Here is a 15982-nt window from a genome sequence, read left to right on the forward strand (position 1 = left end):
ACACACACACACACACACACACACACACACACACACACACACACACACACACACACACACACACACACACACACACACACACACACACACACACACACACAAAATTGAGAATGCTGGGGGGAGGATGGCTCATAATAATGGCTGGAGCTGCGTGAATGGAATGGTGTCAAACCTATTCTGCTCCAGCCCTTTCCACGAGCCTGCACACACACATCCATCAACTAAGTATTTCTTCTTCTACTGAACTCTACAGATACTGCTACCATTGTGCATTGTAATAGTTGTGTGAATAAAGTAGTTGATTGATTTTTCATTTAGAGAATATAAACGGTTGTGTGCATCAATGTATGATGTTTCTTGTTTGTCTATTCATGGCTCAAAAGACCCAGGCCAGTGTCAGAAAAAAGAAAAAGTGCACACCACTAAGAATGGCTATAACTAAATTTATATTTTCTTACCCCTTTCAAACATTTACACCCTAAGTTGTCCATTGTTTTTTGTATGTCATTATGAGGATTAAAAGAACATATACAAGTTTAGGCACAACGTAGTAGTGAAATAAATTCTTACTGTGAGAACCATCTTGAATACGACCAGGTTTAGTGCGCCATCACATGGCCATTTTTTAACACCGTTCTACACTCAGAAATCAAACTGCGCGTGCGCATTATGTAAACTATCCACCCGGCCACTATCAATCGATCAGAGAGTGGAAGATGGCGGTGAATCGAGTCTTTGGGGCTAGATCGATCACCGAAAAACTCGATTGAACGAATTCAACGGATTGTGAGAAAATATTACGAAACAACAACATAACAAGCGTTTGGAGTGGAGAAACCTGCGATTCTTGAGAGGTAATTTTAATGCACTCCTTTTGAAAGATGGCGTTTGCTTAAAGTACAGAACGAGGCTCTAAGGACTAGCAGAGAGAAAGGCCTCTCTCTAGCCAAACGCCATCTTGTTTGTCCAAAACATGCATGTCTAGACACGCTAAATTAATCCCGGATAGCGAGGGTAGAAGGATATAGGATTCGTAATCAATCTTCTGCATCGTCAAAAAATAAATTCATGTAATTCCTTAAATTACAAATTATTTGCGAACCATTGGTATTCAGTCTGTCGCATCGATGGTTAAACTACGACTTTTAAACAGTCAATTGTCGATATAGGCCAACCCTGGCTTCTTTGATAAATGTAATATTGCATTGCGATATTTTTTAAATATAAAACAACACCATAGAGTACCACAGAATGAGTCATATTACCCATAAAACCTAGCAGTCAAACAGGGAAATGGTTCTAATCGTTTTCCCACCATTCATTTTCCCCATAGTGGATTTTTAGAAACATTTCAAATAAGAGCTGTGATTTGTGTAGGCTTACCCAAGCGTGACGTCTTGATCTCTCTACGTTGCCTTTTATAAATATTGTAACGACCCTGGGTTTATAAGCGCGGAAATCGACTCTGCCGCACGAGCATGCTTTTGCGGCACAGTCGGTAGCGCGCCGGACCTCGGGCTAGAAGGTCGAGGGTTCGAGACCTGCTCCCTGCTGTTTCATTACAATATATTCACCACCCCAAAAATAAATGCTTATTATCTGCTAATAGGGCTATCATTTAAAAAAAACTACAAATGCCATGATGATCTGGACGAGACTACCAAATCAAAGCAATGGTAAGAATCTCTGGATTAACTATCTGTTAGCTAAATTTAGTAATCAATAAATTGGCACAAAAAATTTATATATTGACAATTCTGTGAATGGTCTTGTGCAAGTTTTAAATTGACACAATACCTGTTAGCAAAGGCGTCAGCTAGAGATGTCTACTTTAATGCTAATTAGCATTTTTGAATCTGAGAGTAAATAGAGACGATATATTGATAAGAGTCACCTTGTCTGAGAGAGTTATCAAAGCATCATGCCAGGGTAAGCCTACGCCCCTATTTGAAGTGTTCCTGAAGTCCCTTATGGGAAAAAAATTAATGGTGGAAATACAATTGGAACTGTTTCCCTGTTTGACCGCTAGGTTTTATGGGTATTATGAAACCTCCACTGTGGGGCTCTATATCTTGTGAGGCCCGATTATTTAGTTGTCAGGAAATGTCAAATTATTAAATTACATATGATAAATGCACTGAGGAATAAACCAACCGTGAGTGATTATATCATAATTATTAGTCACATTTTAAGTGAGAATCAAATCAAATTGTATTTGTCACATGCACCGAATACAACAAGTGTAGACTTTACCGTGAAATACTAACTTACAAACCCTTTCCCAACTATACAGTTAAAAAGTAAGAAAATTAACAAATAGAAAAACAAAATAGTAACACACAATAAAATAGCAATAATGAATCCCCTCTCCAGACATGTTTTTGTTTAAAGTTCCAAACATGTAGGTTAGTTTGACAGTGGTAATGTGTTGCCTCACCTGCTTGACTAAGTCCAATACAACTGTAACCCTATCCACTGTGTCAATAGCTTCCCAAGGCGCCCACTCTCCAGGATGGACTTTCCCTGGCACAGTGGCAAGGTTTTGGAACAGCTCAATCACCAGCGTCAGCTGGGCCTGCTTTGTGACTGTACCTTTGTGGTGGATGGGGAGGACTTCAAGGCCCACAAGGCTGTGCTGGCTGCCTGCAGCGCCTACTTCCGCACCCTCTTCCTGGACCAGAAGGATGTGGTGCACCTGGATATTAGCAACGCAGCAGGTACATAAGCCTTTCCCTGGTTGATGAGTTAGGATTTCTGCAATAAGTGGATGTCTGCTGTTGCCCCTAAAAGCCTTGTTCGAAAATGATAACACTATTATGAATTATGGTATTCCCCACCTAAGACAAAAATATATGGAGGGAAAACACTGAATTATTTTCTTTACCTTAATATCCAAGACCATGTTCAACATCATGTTTAGGTTGCCTGCCTCAGTCACAGCAGGGCTCATGGATCCATCCCTGTGTATTTTACAGGTCTGGGCCAAGTCCTTGAGTTCATGTACACGGCCAAGCTGAGTCTGAATCCTCAGAATGTGGAGGATGTGGTGGCGGTGGCCACGTTCCTGCAGATGCAGGAGATAGTCAATGCCTGTTCTGCCTACCAGTCTTTGGCAGTCTCCACATCCCAGACAACACAATACTTAATTGACCGTGAGTACAGTACAGATCAGTTCACAAACAGCGGTTATTAGTACACAGTCATTAGCATGCTCGCTTTAACAAGACCACTAATGTTATCAGTACATTTTTTGGGACAGCTGAAGCAAGCACACTGATTTTCTTCAGGACATTGACCATTTCTGGTTAATATTGTTCTCATCCATCATTTCTTCCAAACCATAAAGACAAGATTGAGGAAGGAGAGCAAAACACGGAGAAGGAGCCGTCAGAGACAAGGTCACATGATGAGGAAATCCCAAGCCCCTCAGCAGAGGATGAAGGGCCAAAGGGCGTTCAGGAGGACCCGAAGGAGAACACCCTGGAAGATGGCCAGATTTCCAGGAAAACCCCAGACGAACAGACCCCGGGGAGAGGAAGACCCCCCAAAACCTCCACCTTCGCCACACAGAGAAAAGCTGCAGCTGAAAGTGAGGAGGTGGAGAGCACCGCCAAAGATGTGCCTGAGTTTCAGGATGACCCCTCGGATGCGGACTACACGCCCAGTATGTGAATAATTTGTCTTCATACTTTTCATTGATGATCTGTATGTTTGATATTGCTGTGCTGATGAAGATTTATTTTGTACTTAGAGTTGCCATTCAAGTCTGCAGCCTGTAGGTCTTACATGAGCACCAGGAGAAGAAGGACACGGAGAGCTCCTCGACGCAACCTCTCACAGGGTAAACAAACAGATTGACTGACCTTCCTAGGAGTAATTACAGATCTGCCATGCCTGGATAGGTTAAAGCTACCTTGCTTTCTCCTATCCAATCATATCGGATCAGTGACTACTTCAAGTAAGGGAAGATGAAAGGATATATTTTCTAAATATTTGACTGCAGTGGGCCACAGTGTCTGATAGTTATGCAATTCCTATTCATAGATAATGACTCCAATGAGGGGAGTAGCGCACCAAAGACAGTAAATGAAGAGAAAAAAGAGGTGGATGAGGGCGAGCTGGAGGAGGAGGAAGAGGAGGGAGGTGGTGAAGAAGAAGAAGTAGAAGAGCAGGAGGATGAAGGAGATGAGGGAGAAGACAGCCAGGGGACAGAGAGCGGAGAGGAGAGGAAGCAGCTACGGTTGGGTGCTGTCACCGACCGCACCGAGTCACGGTCCTACGGCTCTGTGACTCACAAGTGTGAGGTGGGAACCGCGTGCTTGTTTATGTGTGTGGTTACTTTGCACACTGTGATTAAACATGGAAATTATCGGCTTGAATGTTTTTTCATGATCCATTCCCCATTAGGGGACTTATTGTTTTAAACTGTTTGTGTATTCTCCTCTCAAATAGAGGATATTGCATTTACACTCATGTAATTGGGGGTTGCGCATTTCTAACTTACGTGCCATGTATTTTCTAGGACTGTGGAAAGAAGTTCACCCACACGGGGAACTTCAAGAGACACATTCGCATTCACACAGGAGAGAAACCTTTCAGCTGCCGTGACTGCCACAAGGCCTTCTCAGACCCGGCTGCCTGCAAGGCTCACGAGAAAACACACAGGTTCGTATCAAGCTCATCACCTGTCTTTCTCATGGGCATAATGACAAACCAATCCCTTTGTCCTATTTCTGGGGCCTTGTTGATGTTCTCTTTGCAGATCTGATTGGTTTACTTTCTCATTTTAGATTTGCTTGAAGAGATCTACCCTCTCTTAATATTCAAAAACAAGACTTTGTATGAACGAGGCGATTTGTGCAACACATCCCCTTGTAACTTGTTGATAATAACGATGATCAAATTGATAGTGAATTAAAATCAAGACAGTCATAAAAATCTGAGTTTCATTACATCAACATCCTCTCGAACCTCTCAACACCTGAGTAAATATAAGTAGCTATATTTTACTCTTGTCTCTCTCTCCGTAGCCCCCTGAAACCTTACTGCTGCTCCTCATGTGGGAAGAGCTACCGGCAGATCAGCCTGCTCAACTTGCACCGGAAGCGTCACACGGGCGAGGCCCGATACAGTTGCAGAGACTGCGGCAAGCTCTTCACCACGTCTGGCAACCTGAAGCGCCACATGCTGGTGCACAGCGGCGAGAAGCCGTACCACTGCGACTACTGCGACCGGGCCTTCTCCGACCCCACTGCCAAGATGCGCCACCTGGAGACCCATGATGCCGACAAGGGCCACAGGTGTCCGCACTGCGACAAGCGGTTCAACCAGGTTAGGACCACTACTAAAACACAACTCCACTGATAATGTTGTAGTGTTTTTGTACAACCCTGTATATAGTTTCTCTCTATCCTTGCATTGAAATGTTTAACTGTACTCTAACCTGGCTATTCCTCTGTTTGGACAGACTGGGAATCTAAAGGCTCACCTGAAGATCCACATCACAGACGGCCCTCTGAAGTGTAAAGAGTGTGGCAAACAGTTCACCACCTCAGGTAACAACAGACTAGACGAGAGGTGGACTTCTGGGCTTGTAGTCATTAAGCGTCTCAGAGAGTAGGAGTTCTGATCTGGGATCAGGACCTCACTGTTCACGTAATCTTATTAATTATGATCTAAAAGGCAACACTGATTCTAATGAATAAGATTGCATGGGAGGACCTGATCCTAGATCAGCACTCTTACTTTTACACACTTTATGAACACAGGCCCTGGTCGCTCTCTGTGTTGAGATATATATATATAACTAGTCTCTGGTCTTCGTATTGGTATATAACTGTAGTTTTGTTTCCCAGGGAATTTGAAGAGACACCTGCGTGTTCACAGTGGGGAGAAGCCCTATATCTGTATGCACTGCCAGAGAGCTTTCTCCGACCCCGGGGCACTACAGAGACACGAGCGCATACACACAGGTAACAGTCCTAGAAATGGATTTATATGACGGTTCACATTTACCTCATGCTTTGTACTGTGTAGCCTTAACATGTGTGTAACATAAACATGTGCAAAAATAACAGGAAATGCCTGTGCAGTGCATCATTGGTTAGAGACTGTAATGTAACTGTAGTGTGTGTGTCTCCTGTAGGGGAGAAGCCGTGTCTGTGTCTGATCTGTGGGAAGGGGTTCACCCAGGCCAGTTCACTCATCGCTCATGTCCGCCAGCACACCGGAGAGAAGCCCTATGTCTGCGACCGATGTGGCAAAAGGTAAACACACACACACACAGTATGATCCTATTGATATAACATAGAGCCGTTTATGTCCTCTCTCCGACTTCAGGTTTGTCCAGTCCAGTCAGCTGGCCAATCACATCCGTCATCATGATAACATCCGGCCACACAAGTGTCACATCTGTAACAAGGCGTTTGTCAACGTTGGGGATCTCTCCAAGCATATCATCATTCACACAGGTAGGAAGTACCATTGTGAGTGAGCAGAAAGTGAGGTTCCCTGGAAGTAGTGGATATTAATGTATTCCACACCCTTGGCGACATTGACAGAAAGCAGATTTTTTTCTGGTTTTCAGGGAAACAGTATTTTCAACCTAACTTAGGTTAATGGATAGTCAAAAAATAGTACATAATGTGTAAAAAAAAAAAAAGGAATATAGGTATATTTCCAGTGAAGAAAACAAAGCTGTTGGGTATCTGGGTACATTATATCCCCTCTGTCTTTAGTGTCCCTCCAACCTCCTTACCCTGAGGTATAACATTAGTCTACATTCAAGTAATTTTTTCATCCCACCATCCCCTAGGAGAGAAGCCCTTCCTGTGTGACAAGTGCGGCCGTGGGTTCAACCGCGTTGACAACCTGCGCTCCCACGTCAAGACCGTCCACCAGGGTAAGGCCGGGATGAAGCGCCTGGTGGTTGCCGGGGGCGACAGCGACGACGGGGGTGACGGGTTTCACGGTGGGTCGGCCTCAGAGATGGACGACAACGAGATCAACATCGTCACCGTCACCACTGAGGACATCGTCACCCTGGCGACAGGGGCCCTGGCTGGCAGCTCTGTGGCCCAGCTGACAGGTCAGACCGATAGCATGCTGGGTAATGAAGTTCAGATAGGGGGAGGAGAATGGTGGTATGCAGTGGATGTGACTGTAATAGGAATGAGTTGAAAGGAATGTGGCTGTGTGAGAGTAAGAAAGAAATGGAGTTGGAATAATGAAGAAAATTCTCCTGTGGTGCGTTTCTATGGATTCTGTCTGTCTCCAGTGGTGCCTGTGGCTTCATCGGTCTCAGCAGACGAGACGGAGGCTCTAAAAGCAGAGATCACCAAGGCTGTGGAGAAGGTGCAGGAAGCAGGTGAGACTGGCCAACGCAGCTTTGATCAGCTATTACTATTCATCACTTGGATAACACGGAATGTAATATCAGTATTTTTTTGTTTATTAATTAGACCATTTAAAAAAAAACAAGCACACATAAAACTTAAAAAGCCATTCATGCACATGAATAAAATCATTGAGGATAACACACAATAAAGTCTGGGGCTATATATGATATTTCCTTATACACGTACTGTACATCCTCACCATCAGTCTTCTCTGTTCTTACCAGACCCCAACACTCAGATCCTGTATGCGTGCGACTCGTGCGGTGACAAGTTCCTGGATGCCAGTTCGCTGGCCCAACACGTGCGAATCCACACGGCCCAGGCCCTGGTCATGTTCCAGGCTGACTCGGACTTCTACCAGCAGTACGCCGCTGCTGCAGGAGCCACCGCCGTGGGGGAAGTTGTTACCACAACCTGGCAACCCGCCTCCGAGCAGGTCATCCAGGGAGGGGAGCTCGTCTTCCACACCCGTGAGGAGGAGGAGGAGGAGGGGGGAGAGGTGGTGGCCCAAGCTGACTCCCAGCCGGAGGGGAAAGATGAGGCTGGAACAGAGGGAGAAGAGATGGAGTGTGAGGCTTAGGGAAGAAAAGTACATTGAAGAACTGATTATATCTGGTGTGCAATGACACCCCAAGTTACAGTGCGTTGAGTGAGTAATTAGTCATCATTTTTGACCATTTCCTGCCCTGTGTGGGAAAAGGAAAGTAAGATTTCTAATCACGAGTTTACATAATCATTAATAGAGATTTATAGAGATTTAGCAAAGCATTGTCAGCCTCTTCTGAAATAAGTTCCCCTAATTCTAGAATCTCTTTAGACGATAGCAGTAGTATGTAACATGCTATAGTCAATTTTGCACTGTATGTTTAAAATGTATATTATAAATGTAGAAATGGGCTATTCATTTAGAAAATCATCATGCGGTATATCCCAGGGCAGGAAGGTCAGTTGATACATCACACCACTTTTGTTTTTCTTCTCACTGACAGTAAAAAACAGATAGGTAGTAAAATATTGCCTACAGATTCCTGCCTTGTTTTACTGAGATAGTGTAAATGTTCCCCTCTTAGTTTAGGTATTTTAGTATACTTCATTGAAGTATTTTCATTAAAAGCACAAGTACATTTACATTTAAGTCATTTAGCAGACGCTCTTATCCAGAGCGACTTACAAATTGGTGCATTCACCTTATGACATCCAGTGGAACAGCCACTTTACAATAGTGCATCTAAATATTTTAAGGGGGGGGTGAGAAGGATTACTTTATCCTATCCTAGGTATTCCTTAAAGAGGTGGGGTTTCAGGTGTCTCCGGAAGGTGGTGATTGACTCCGCTGTCCTGGCGTCGTGAGGGAGTTTGTTCCACCATTGGGGAGCCAGAGCAGCGAACAGTTTTGACTGGGCTGAGCGGGAACTGTACTTCCTCAGTGGTAGGGAGGCGAGCAGGCCAGAGGTGGATGAACGCAGTGCCCTTATTTGGGTGTAGGGCCTGATCAGAGCCTGGAGGTACTGAGGTGCCGTTCCCCTCCCAGCTCCGTAGGCAAGCACCATGGTCTTGTAGCGGATACGAGCTTCAACTGGAAGCCAGTGGAGAGAGCGGAGGAGCGGGGTGATGTGAGAGAACTTGGGAAGGTTGAACACTAGACGGGCTGCGGCATTCTGGATGAGTTGTAGGGGTTTAATGGCACAGGCAGGGAGCCCAGCCAACAGCGAGTTGCAGTAATCCAGACGGGAGATGACAATTGCCTGGATTAGGACCTGCGCCGCTTCCTGTGTGAGGCAGGGTCGTACTCTGCGGATGTTGTAGAGCATGAACCTACAGGAACGGGCCACCGCCTTGATGTTAGTTGAGAACGACAGGGTGTTGTCCAGGATCACGCCAAGATTCTTAGCGCTCTGGGAGGAGGACACAATGGAGTTGTCAACCGTGATGGCGAGATCATGGAACGGGCAGTCCTTCCCCGGGAGGAAGAGCAGCTCCGTCTTGCCGAAGTTCAGCTTGAGGTGGTGATCCGTCATCCACACTGATATGTCTGCCAGACATGCAGAGATGCGATTCGCCACCTGGTCATCAGAAGGGGGAAAGGAGAAGTTTATTTGTGTGTCGTCTGCATAGCAATGATAGGAGAGACCATGTGAGGTTATGACAGAGCCAAGTGACTTGGTGTATAGCGAGAATAGGAGAAGGCCTAGAACAGAGCCCTGGGGGACACCAGTGGTGAGAGCGCGTGGTGAGGAGACAGATTCTCGCCACGTCACCTGGTAGGAGCGACCTGTCAGGTAGGACGCAATCCAAGCGTGGGCCGCGCCGGAGATGCCCAACTCGGAGAGGGTGGAGAGGAGGATCTGATGGTTCACAGTATGGAAGGCAGCCGATAGGTCTAGAAGGATGAGAGCAGAGGAGAAGTGTACATAAACGATTGATAGACTACTTTGTGTAGTGCTACTAGCATTTTGAGTGAGAAGGACTTGCTAGAAATGTTGTTTCTCTTTCACATTGCACGTCCATGGTCGACAAGCAAACAATGTAAATGCTGTGCACGTTGACGTTTGTTCTATTTCCTACTAACCTATTATAATTACTCTTTGTGGAGATAACTAGAAAACTGAAATCACTTCCTATTGGTGGGATCCATATGAGAAATGAGTTGACAAGATTATTTTCCAATTGATCCCTGTGTAAATCATGAAACAGCCCAGCACTGTCATTCCTCAATGATTTGTAGCACTGACTTGGCAGGTATTAAGAAGTACAAGAAGTCATTAACTGACTATGTATGCTAGCCTATATTAGCATAAAAATATGTTTCCTTGAGAAATCTTAGTTTAATGGCAGCAGGAACACCTAACATCGCATACCAATGTGTGTAGATTATGATTATATTCAGTCCTGGTTGATACTAGGTCGTGCAAATCTTTTTTTAGTTGAACAATACAGATTATGACATACACCTTCTGTTTTAAATTAAATCAATGACTGATTAAATATGGGGGAAGGGGAGAATGTATTAAAACTTATCAATAAAGACGGCTACATCAAAACAGAACTGAGCTGCTCGTTTTTTCCCCCTTCACTGTTAAATGTATGTGGTTGAACCTAACACCACACGTGTTCCTTGGGTGAATAAAAAAAGTTCAGTAACACTTCAAACTGACCGGCATAATGCATTATATGTTGCATATTGGGACAAGAATGTATGACCCACTTGTGTCTAAATTATGATTATGCACAGTATTGCAGATCATTTATTGATAAAAAAAATACAAACAATTAAGTATTCGCACAGATATTACAGAAAATCACACTTCCTCATAATAAAATAAAAGTGCCCTGATCGTCTTCATTGTCAAACTTGAATGCACGGTGGACGCGTTCTTGTGTGTGATTGGCTGAATTCTGAGGCCAAATGTAGGTTTACTGCTAAAGCTGACGTCGGCTTATTTCCCAAAATGGCGACGCGGACATCAGACATACAAACGAGCCGGGGTAGTACTACGTTATTATCCAATAAACGGACCGTAAGCATGGCTCAAACGAAATCCAGACTGTTGGGAAACAATTGTATTTTCTTCTTAACAATATCGTCTATGATGCACATGGCATTGGCTGACGGAAAGACACTCGTTTTGTTGGACAACCTCAACACAAGAGACACCCATTCAATCTTCTTCCGCAGTCTGGCAGGTGAGAAGGAATACTCATGCTTTTCTCAATCATTGATACTTAGGTAGCTAGTGGTTTCGCAATATTACATTCAATAACAACGTGTTTTCGTTCAGATATTAATCTAAGTTAGCGCTCATATCTGTCCACTACTAGCTACCTAATCTTAGCTAGTTTTGTTAACGTTGCATAGGAAAAGGTGTCACTGCTGGGGCGTGTGGCATTGATTTTGGTCAAATAGTATCGAGCTAGCTCCCATTGTCGATGTTGAAGATGGCTCGTATCTGTCCACCTGACGATGTTAGCTTTTTGCACTAATTGTGATTGTAGTGTACTGCTGAGCTACATCCTGCACATTTTACAGACCCCACTGCGCATGTGCGGTTACATGACGTTTCCTAAATGTATATCCAAGGCAATACACATTTTTAATACAAGCATCCCTCAAAGTAGTGCATTCTTTATATGCACTAGAAATGACTGGTTAACAGCATATCCTAGGGGATCAAATGTGTAAAGTAAATACATTTGCAGCGGGCTGATGTAGCTGTTTCTTTTTGCAGATCGTGGTTTTGACCTTTCATTCAAGACTGCAGATGATCCTTCACTTTCCCTGATCAAATATGGCCAATTTCTCTATGACCACCTCATCATCTTCTCCCCATCTGTGGAAGGTTAGTTAATATTGCAGTTGAACATTTTTGTGGCATTTCATAACTTTACTCAGTGACTCTTGTTACAAAGTTTAAACTATTCAATGCATATGTTTTTCCTTTAAGACTTTGGTGGCAACATCAATGTTGAGACCATCACATCATTCATTGATGGTGGAGGCAATGTCCTGGTGGCTGCTGGCTCTGATATTGGTAAGTGCAAAGATGGATTATTCTTCCATGATGCGTGTAAAAACCACACACTTTGCTTCTTCATTTACACTCGAACTAGTGCCATTGTTTTGTCCTCTCTTTTGCCCTAGGTGACCCACTTAGAGAGCTGGGCAGTGAATGTGGGATTGAGTTTGATGAGGAGAAGACTGCTGTAATTGACCACCACCATTACGATGTGTCAGACCCTGGTGAGGTAAGCAGAAGAGATGTAGATAACATTCTAATGTAAACCTTTAAGCTGTAGTTTTTGCAATTGCTTATAGAGGCACTGTTTGCACACCTGTCTGGTAATGTACACTTCTTAAGAAAAGATGTGGCTTGAGTGTCCATTTGAATTACAGAGTACTTGAGGTGGGTTATGATCATAAGATGTAACTGTTTTTCTTTCCCCAAGCATACCCTGATTGTTGCTGATCCTGAGAATCTTCTGAAGGCTCCCACTATTGTTGGGAACCCCAGTGACAAACCCATCCTCTTCAAGGGTGTTGGGTGAGTCTATCATTACAGTGGATAACAATTATTTGCTCTTAACAAGGGTTATTACTACACTGTTATTGGGTTGTTTCCCATGGTGAAGGATTGTTGTCATCTTCTCCCAGCATGGTGGCAGACCCAGATAACCCCCTGGTCCTGGACATCCTGACTGGCTCCTCCACATCCTACTCCTACTTCCCTGACCGGCCCATCTCTCAGGTAATACCAGCACTGTTTCCTTCCTTATCAAACATTCTCATTTGAAAATGTAATAACTTATGTGCATGTATAAGGTGTTTATCCCTGGAATGTTATATTTTTGTTGACACTATGTTCTCCTTCTTTCTGGACAGTACCCCCATGCTGTTGGAAAGAACACTCTTTTGATTGCTGGACTCCAGGCCAGGAACAACGCCCGTGTGGTATTCAGCGGCTCACTGTACTTTTTCAGCGACGCCTTCTTCAACTCAGCTGTGCAGAAGGCCACCCCTGGCTCCCAGAGGTAACTCTCTCTCCTAGTGCTTTTCATCATCTGCTCTGCAATTGCCTGCCCTACTTTTTCACTTTAATTGTCCAATAATCACCCTTGTAATTCCTGTCTTGCACCTCCTTGAAGGTACGCTCAGACTGGGAACATGGAGTTGGCTGAGGCTCTGTCCCAATGGGTGTTCAAGGAGGCTGGCGTACTCCGGGTGGGAGCTGTTACCCATCATCCTGTGGGCGAGAGCACCCCTCCTGCAGCCTACACAATCACAGACCTTGTGGTGAGGCACTTAAAAGGCCATGATTTAATCTATGATGACAGTATTTAGCAATTGTTATGTTTATTTAACGGACATTCAAAGTTGAAAATATGCCCGTTGAGCTCATGAGTGAGCATGAAGCTATTCGTTTTCATCAAGTGGCATGGCATTGTTTCTGTCCCTTACTTCCGACACAGGAGTACAGCGTTGTTATTGAGAAGCTGTCCAAGGGCAGTTGGGTTCCCTTTGACGGAAAAGACATCCAGCTGGAGTTTGTGAGAATTGACCCCTTCGTCAGGACCTACCTGAAGAAAAATGGTATGAATATTTCACAGACATGACCAATGTTCTCTTTAAGCAGTCCGTGAAAAAATACCTGCCCCTGCAGAGATGCACAAAATTCAACTTCTCTGAACTTGACTTGATTTTCAGACTGTTAGTTTACAATTTTCCAGCTCAACGTTTCCCTCTACTGTGGTAATTGTGATCGACTCAATATCAGCCCCTTTCAATATACCGAAATAAAGCAAACTATGAAATATTGTATTTGTTGTAGGCAGAGTGTATCGAAATGGAGATTCTACAGGCACGAGCGACTGCAACTTACGAGTAGCCTAGATGTGCTTGATTTGAGATCAAGGTGCAGAGCCTGTGTGCACATTTGTTGATATTCTTTGCTTGTTAGTGAGTTATTATCCCAGTTATAGCTAGTTTTTGGTCCGCAATGGAGTGATTGCTGCCTACAAAATGCATGAAATGTGTACATTTCTAGCCATCTTTGAAAAGTAAGTCGGGTTAAGAGGGGCAGTGTTGTATTTTGAGACGGGCTTGAAGAATCTAATGGGCAGAGGGTAGCATACATTTGTGTCTGATTCTCTAATATAATGTTATGGGAATAATGAATATAAGGTGGTTTCTTGCATCATACAATACATTTTCAGTCACATACTTGACTGAAGGACAAGTGGCTAAAAAGGTTCATGTCAAGCTCTGCATAAAGTTTTTTTTTAAAGTCTCATGGAATGTAGGCCTATATTTAACGCCACACATTGGCGGCTACTGTAGGCTGTCATAGAAGAGCTGTTTTTCATGTGAAAATGTTATGGGATTACTTTTCTCCATTTACATTTTTTATTTATTTTTATGTTAGGCCATTCTGATCAAATAGACTCTAGCTTAATTTGCCACTGTTAAAATGGTAACTTAGTGGGTACAGGCTCAGTGTAAACGCATGCCGGACGTTGCACAAAATGTTCACAACGTTCAAGTTTCTGCTCAGCAGACCTGAAATATGCTCAGTGCTGGCAAAAAATAGAGGGAACATTGGACAATCTTTTTCCATGATTATTTACATAATTATTTTTTGTTGTAATTCTCATGAGGCAGAAAAGTTTTCCAATAACCCAAATCAAAGAATTGTATTCAAAAGTGTGCATCTTTAAACTTAAGTTCTACAGCTGCACCATTAAGAGTATCTTGACTGGCTGCATCATTGCTTGATATGGCAATTCCAGGACCTCTTAAGGCCTTCCTCTTGTGGTGAATTCAGACTCCAGCCACCCTAGTCAGACTGTTCACCCTGCTACCGATACAACAGGACCCTGAACAGCTTCTACCCCCAAGTCATAACTAATATCTACAATGGACTATCTGCATTGACACTTTTTGCACTAACTCTTTTGACTCCTCACATATGCTGCTGTTACTGTTTCCTCCATCCTGTTTCCTAGTAACTTTATCCCTAACTATGTGTACATATCTACCTCATACCCCTGCGCATTTACTCTGTGCTGGTGCCAAGTTATCGTTACTCATTGTGTATTTCTGCATTGATGGGAAGGGCACGCAAGTAAGCATTGCACTGTTAGTCTGCCCCTGTTTACGAATCATGAAACTAATACAAATTGATTTGAAATGTTTATTTTTTAATTTTTCTCAACAGGAGATAAGTACAGCGTCCAGTTTAAGTTGCCTGACGTGTATGGAGTGTTCCAGTTCAAGGTGGACTATAACAGGCTAGGCTACACACACCTGTACTCCTCCACTCAGGTGAGGGAACTGTTACATTAAAACATGTTGTGTAATGGAAGGTACCTATCACACTATAAGAAAACAGAATATAGTCCTGAACTGTAAGATGCTCATTTGCTAATGTATACATCCTCTCCATAGGTGTCGGTGCGACCCCTGCAGCATACCCAGTATGATCGCTTCATCCCCTCTGCATTTCCCTACTACGCCAGTGTCTTCTCTATGATGGGAGGACTCTTTGTCTTCAGCATAGTCTTCCTTCACATGAAAGAAAAGGAGAAGTCAGACTAGGGTGATAAATGTGTATTAGGGGAGGGCTGGTAGATAATGGGGGTGAAGGTTCTTGGTTGCTTAAATTGTCTGTCAGAACCTGCAAAAAGAGTTGACAATTGTAATTGTTGCTTCTATATTGGTTGTGGGGGCATGTAATTAGGGCTTTGCAGGCCAACTTACTCAGCTTTTGTACAAAAAAATAAAACGTTAATGTATAAAATTGTGAGTGTTCTAAAATTAAGTTGGGAATTGGATGTTGTTGCGTCCAGATCTCAGTATCGGGTGACGCACTTGTTTGGAAATATTCCATGAATTTGTTGTTTTTTTCCCCACCCACTTGTACGAAGATTAAAAACACATTGATATGGAAATGCACTGAATATTTTAGTTGTCTTATTAAAATCTGTTTCTGTGGTAAGCCTAACATATTTTCAACTACTAGAAAGTTAAACAAGTCCTTGAAAGCTACAATAAAATGTTGACATGACATTATTAGTCAATAACGTATCCTAGG

At 43.5% G+C, this 15982-nt stretch overlaps 2 protein-coding genes across 3 annotated transcripts; both read left to right on the top strand.

Moving 5' to 3' along the window:
- The first annotated feature begins 671 nt into the window (after positions 1-671).
- Positions 672-8639, top strand: zbtb17 (zinc finger and BTB domain containing 17). 2 transcript variants are annotated; one of them, XM_046365491.1, is made up of 15 exons: positions 672-854; positions 2488-2717; positions 2976-3152; positions 3347-3664; positions 3752-3841; positions 4045-4304; positions 4523-4665; positions 5031-5331; positions 5468-5555; positions 5856-5972; positions 6146-6266; positions 6340-6470; positions 6815-7087; positions 7277-7366; positions 7622-8639. In XM_046365491.1, the coding sequence occupies exons 2-15, from the start codon at positions 2513-2515 to the stop codon at positions 7975-7977; spliced, it is 2670 nt and encodes an 889-aa protein (XP_046221447.1). In that variant the 5' UTR covers positions 672-854; positions 2488-2512; the 3' UTR covers positions 7978-8639. The 2 variants fall into 2 exon arrangements, with proteins under 2 accessions (XP_046221447.1, XP_046221448.1); XM_046365492.1 differs by lacking the exon at positions 672-854 and adding an exon at positions 1303-2155.
- A 2191-nt stretch (positions 8640-10830) lies between these two features.
- Positions 10831-15843, top strand: ddost (dolichyl-diphosphooligosaccharide--protein glycosyltransferase subunit (non-catalytic)). The gene is made up of 11 exons (XM_046365500.1): positions 10831-11081; positions 11624-11734; positions 11840-11926; positions 12037-12140; positions 12342-12436; positions 12547-12640; positions 12775-12923; positions 13038-13185; positions 13362-13482; positions 15107-15213; positions 15337-15843. The coding sequence occupies exons 1-11, from the start codon at positions 10847-10849 to the stop codon at positions 15484-15486; spliced, it is 1401 nt and encodes a 466-aa protein (XP_046221456.1). The 5' UTR covers positions 10831-10846; the 3' UTR covers positions 15487-15843.
- The last annotated feature ends 139 nt before the right edge of the window (positions 15844-15982 follow it).

The sequence above is a fragment of the Oncorhynchus gorbuscha genome, linkage group LG10 (genome assembly GCF_021184085.1).
Source record: "Oncorhynchus gorbuscha isolate QuinsamMale2020 ecotype Even-year linkage group LG10, OgorEven_v1.0, whole genome shotgun sequence".
NCBI classification, from domain to species: domain Eukaryota; kingdom Metazoa; phylum Chordata; class Actinopteri; order Salmoniformes; family Salmonidae; genus Oncorhynchus; species Oncorhynchus gorbuscha.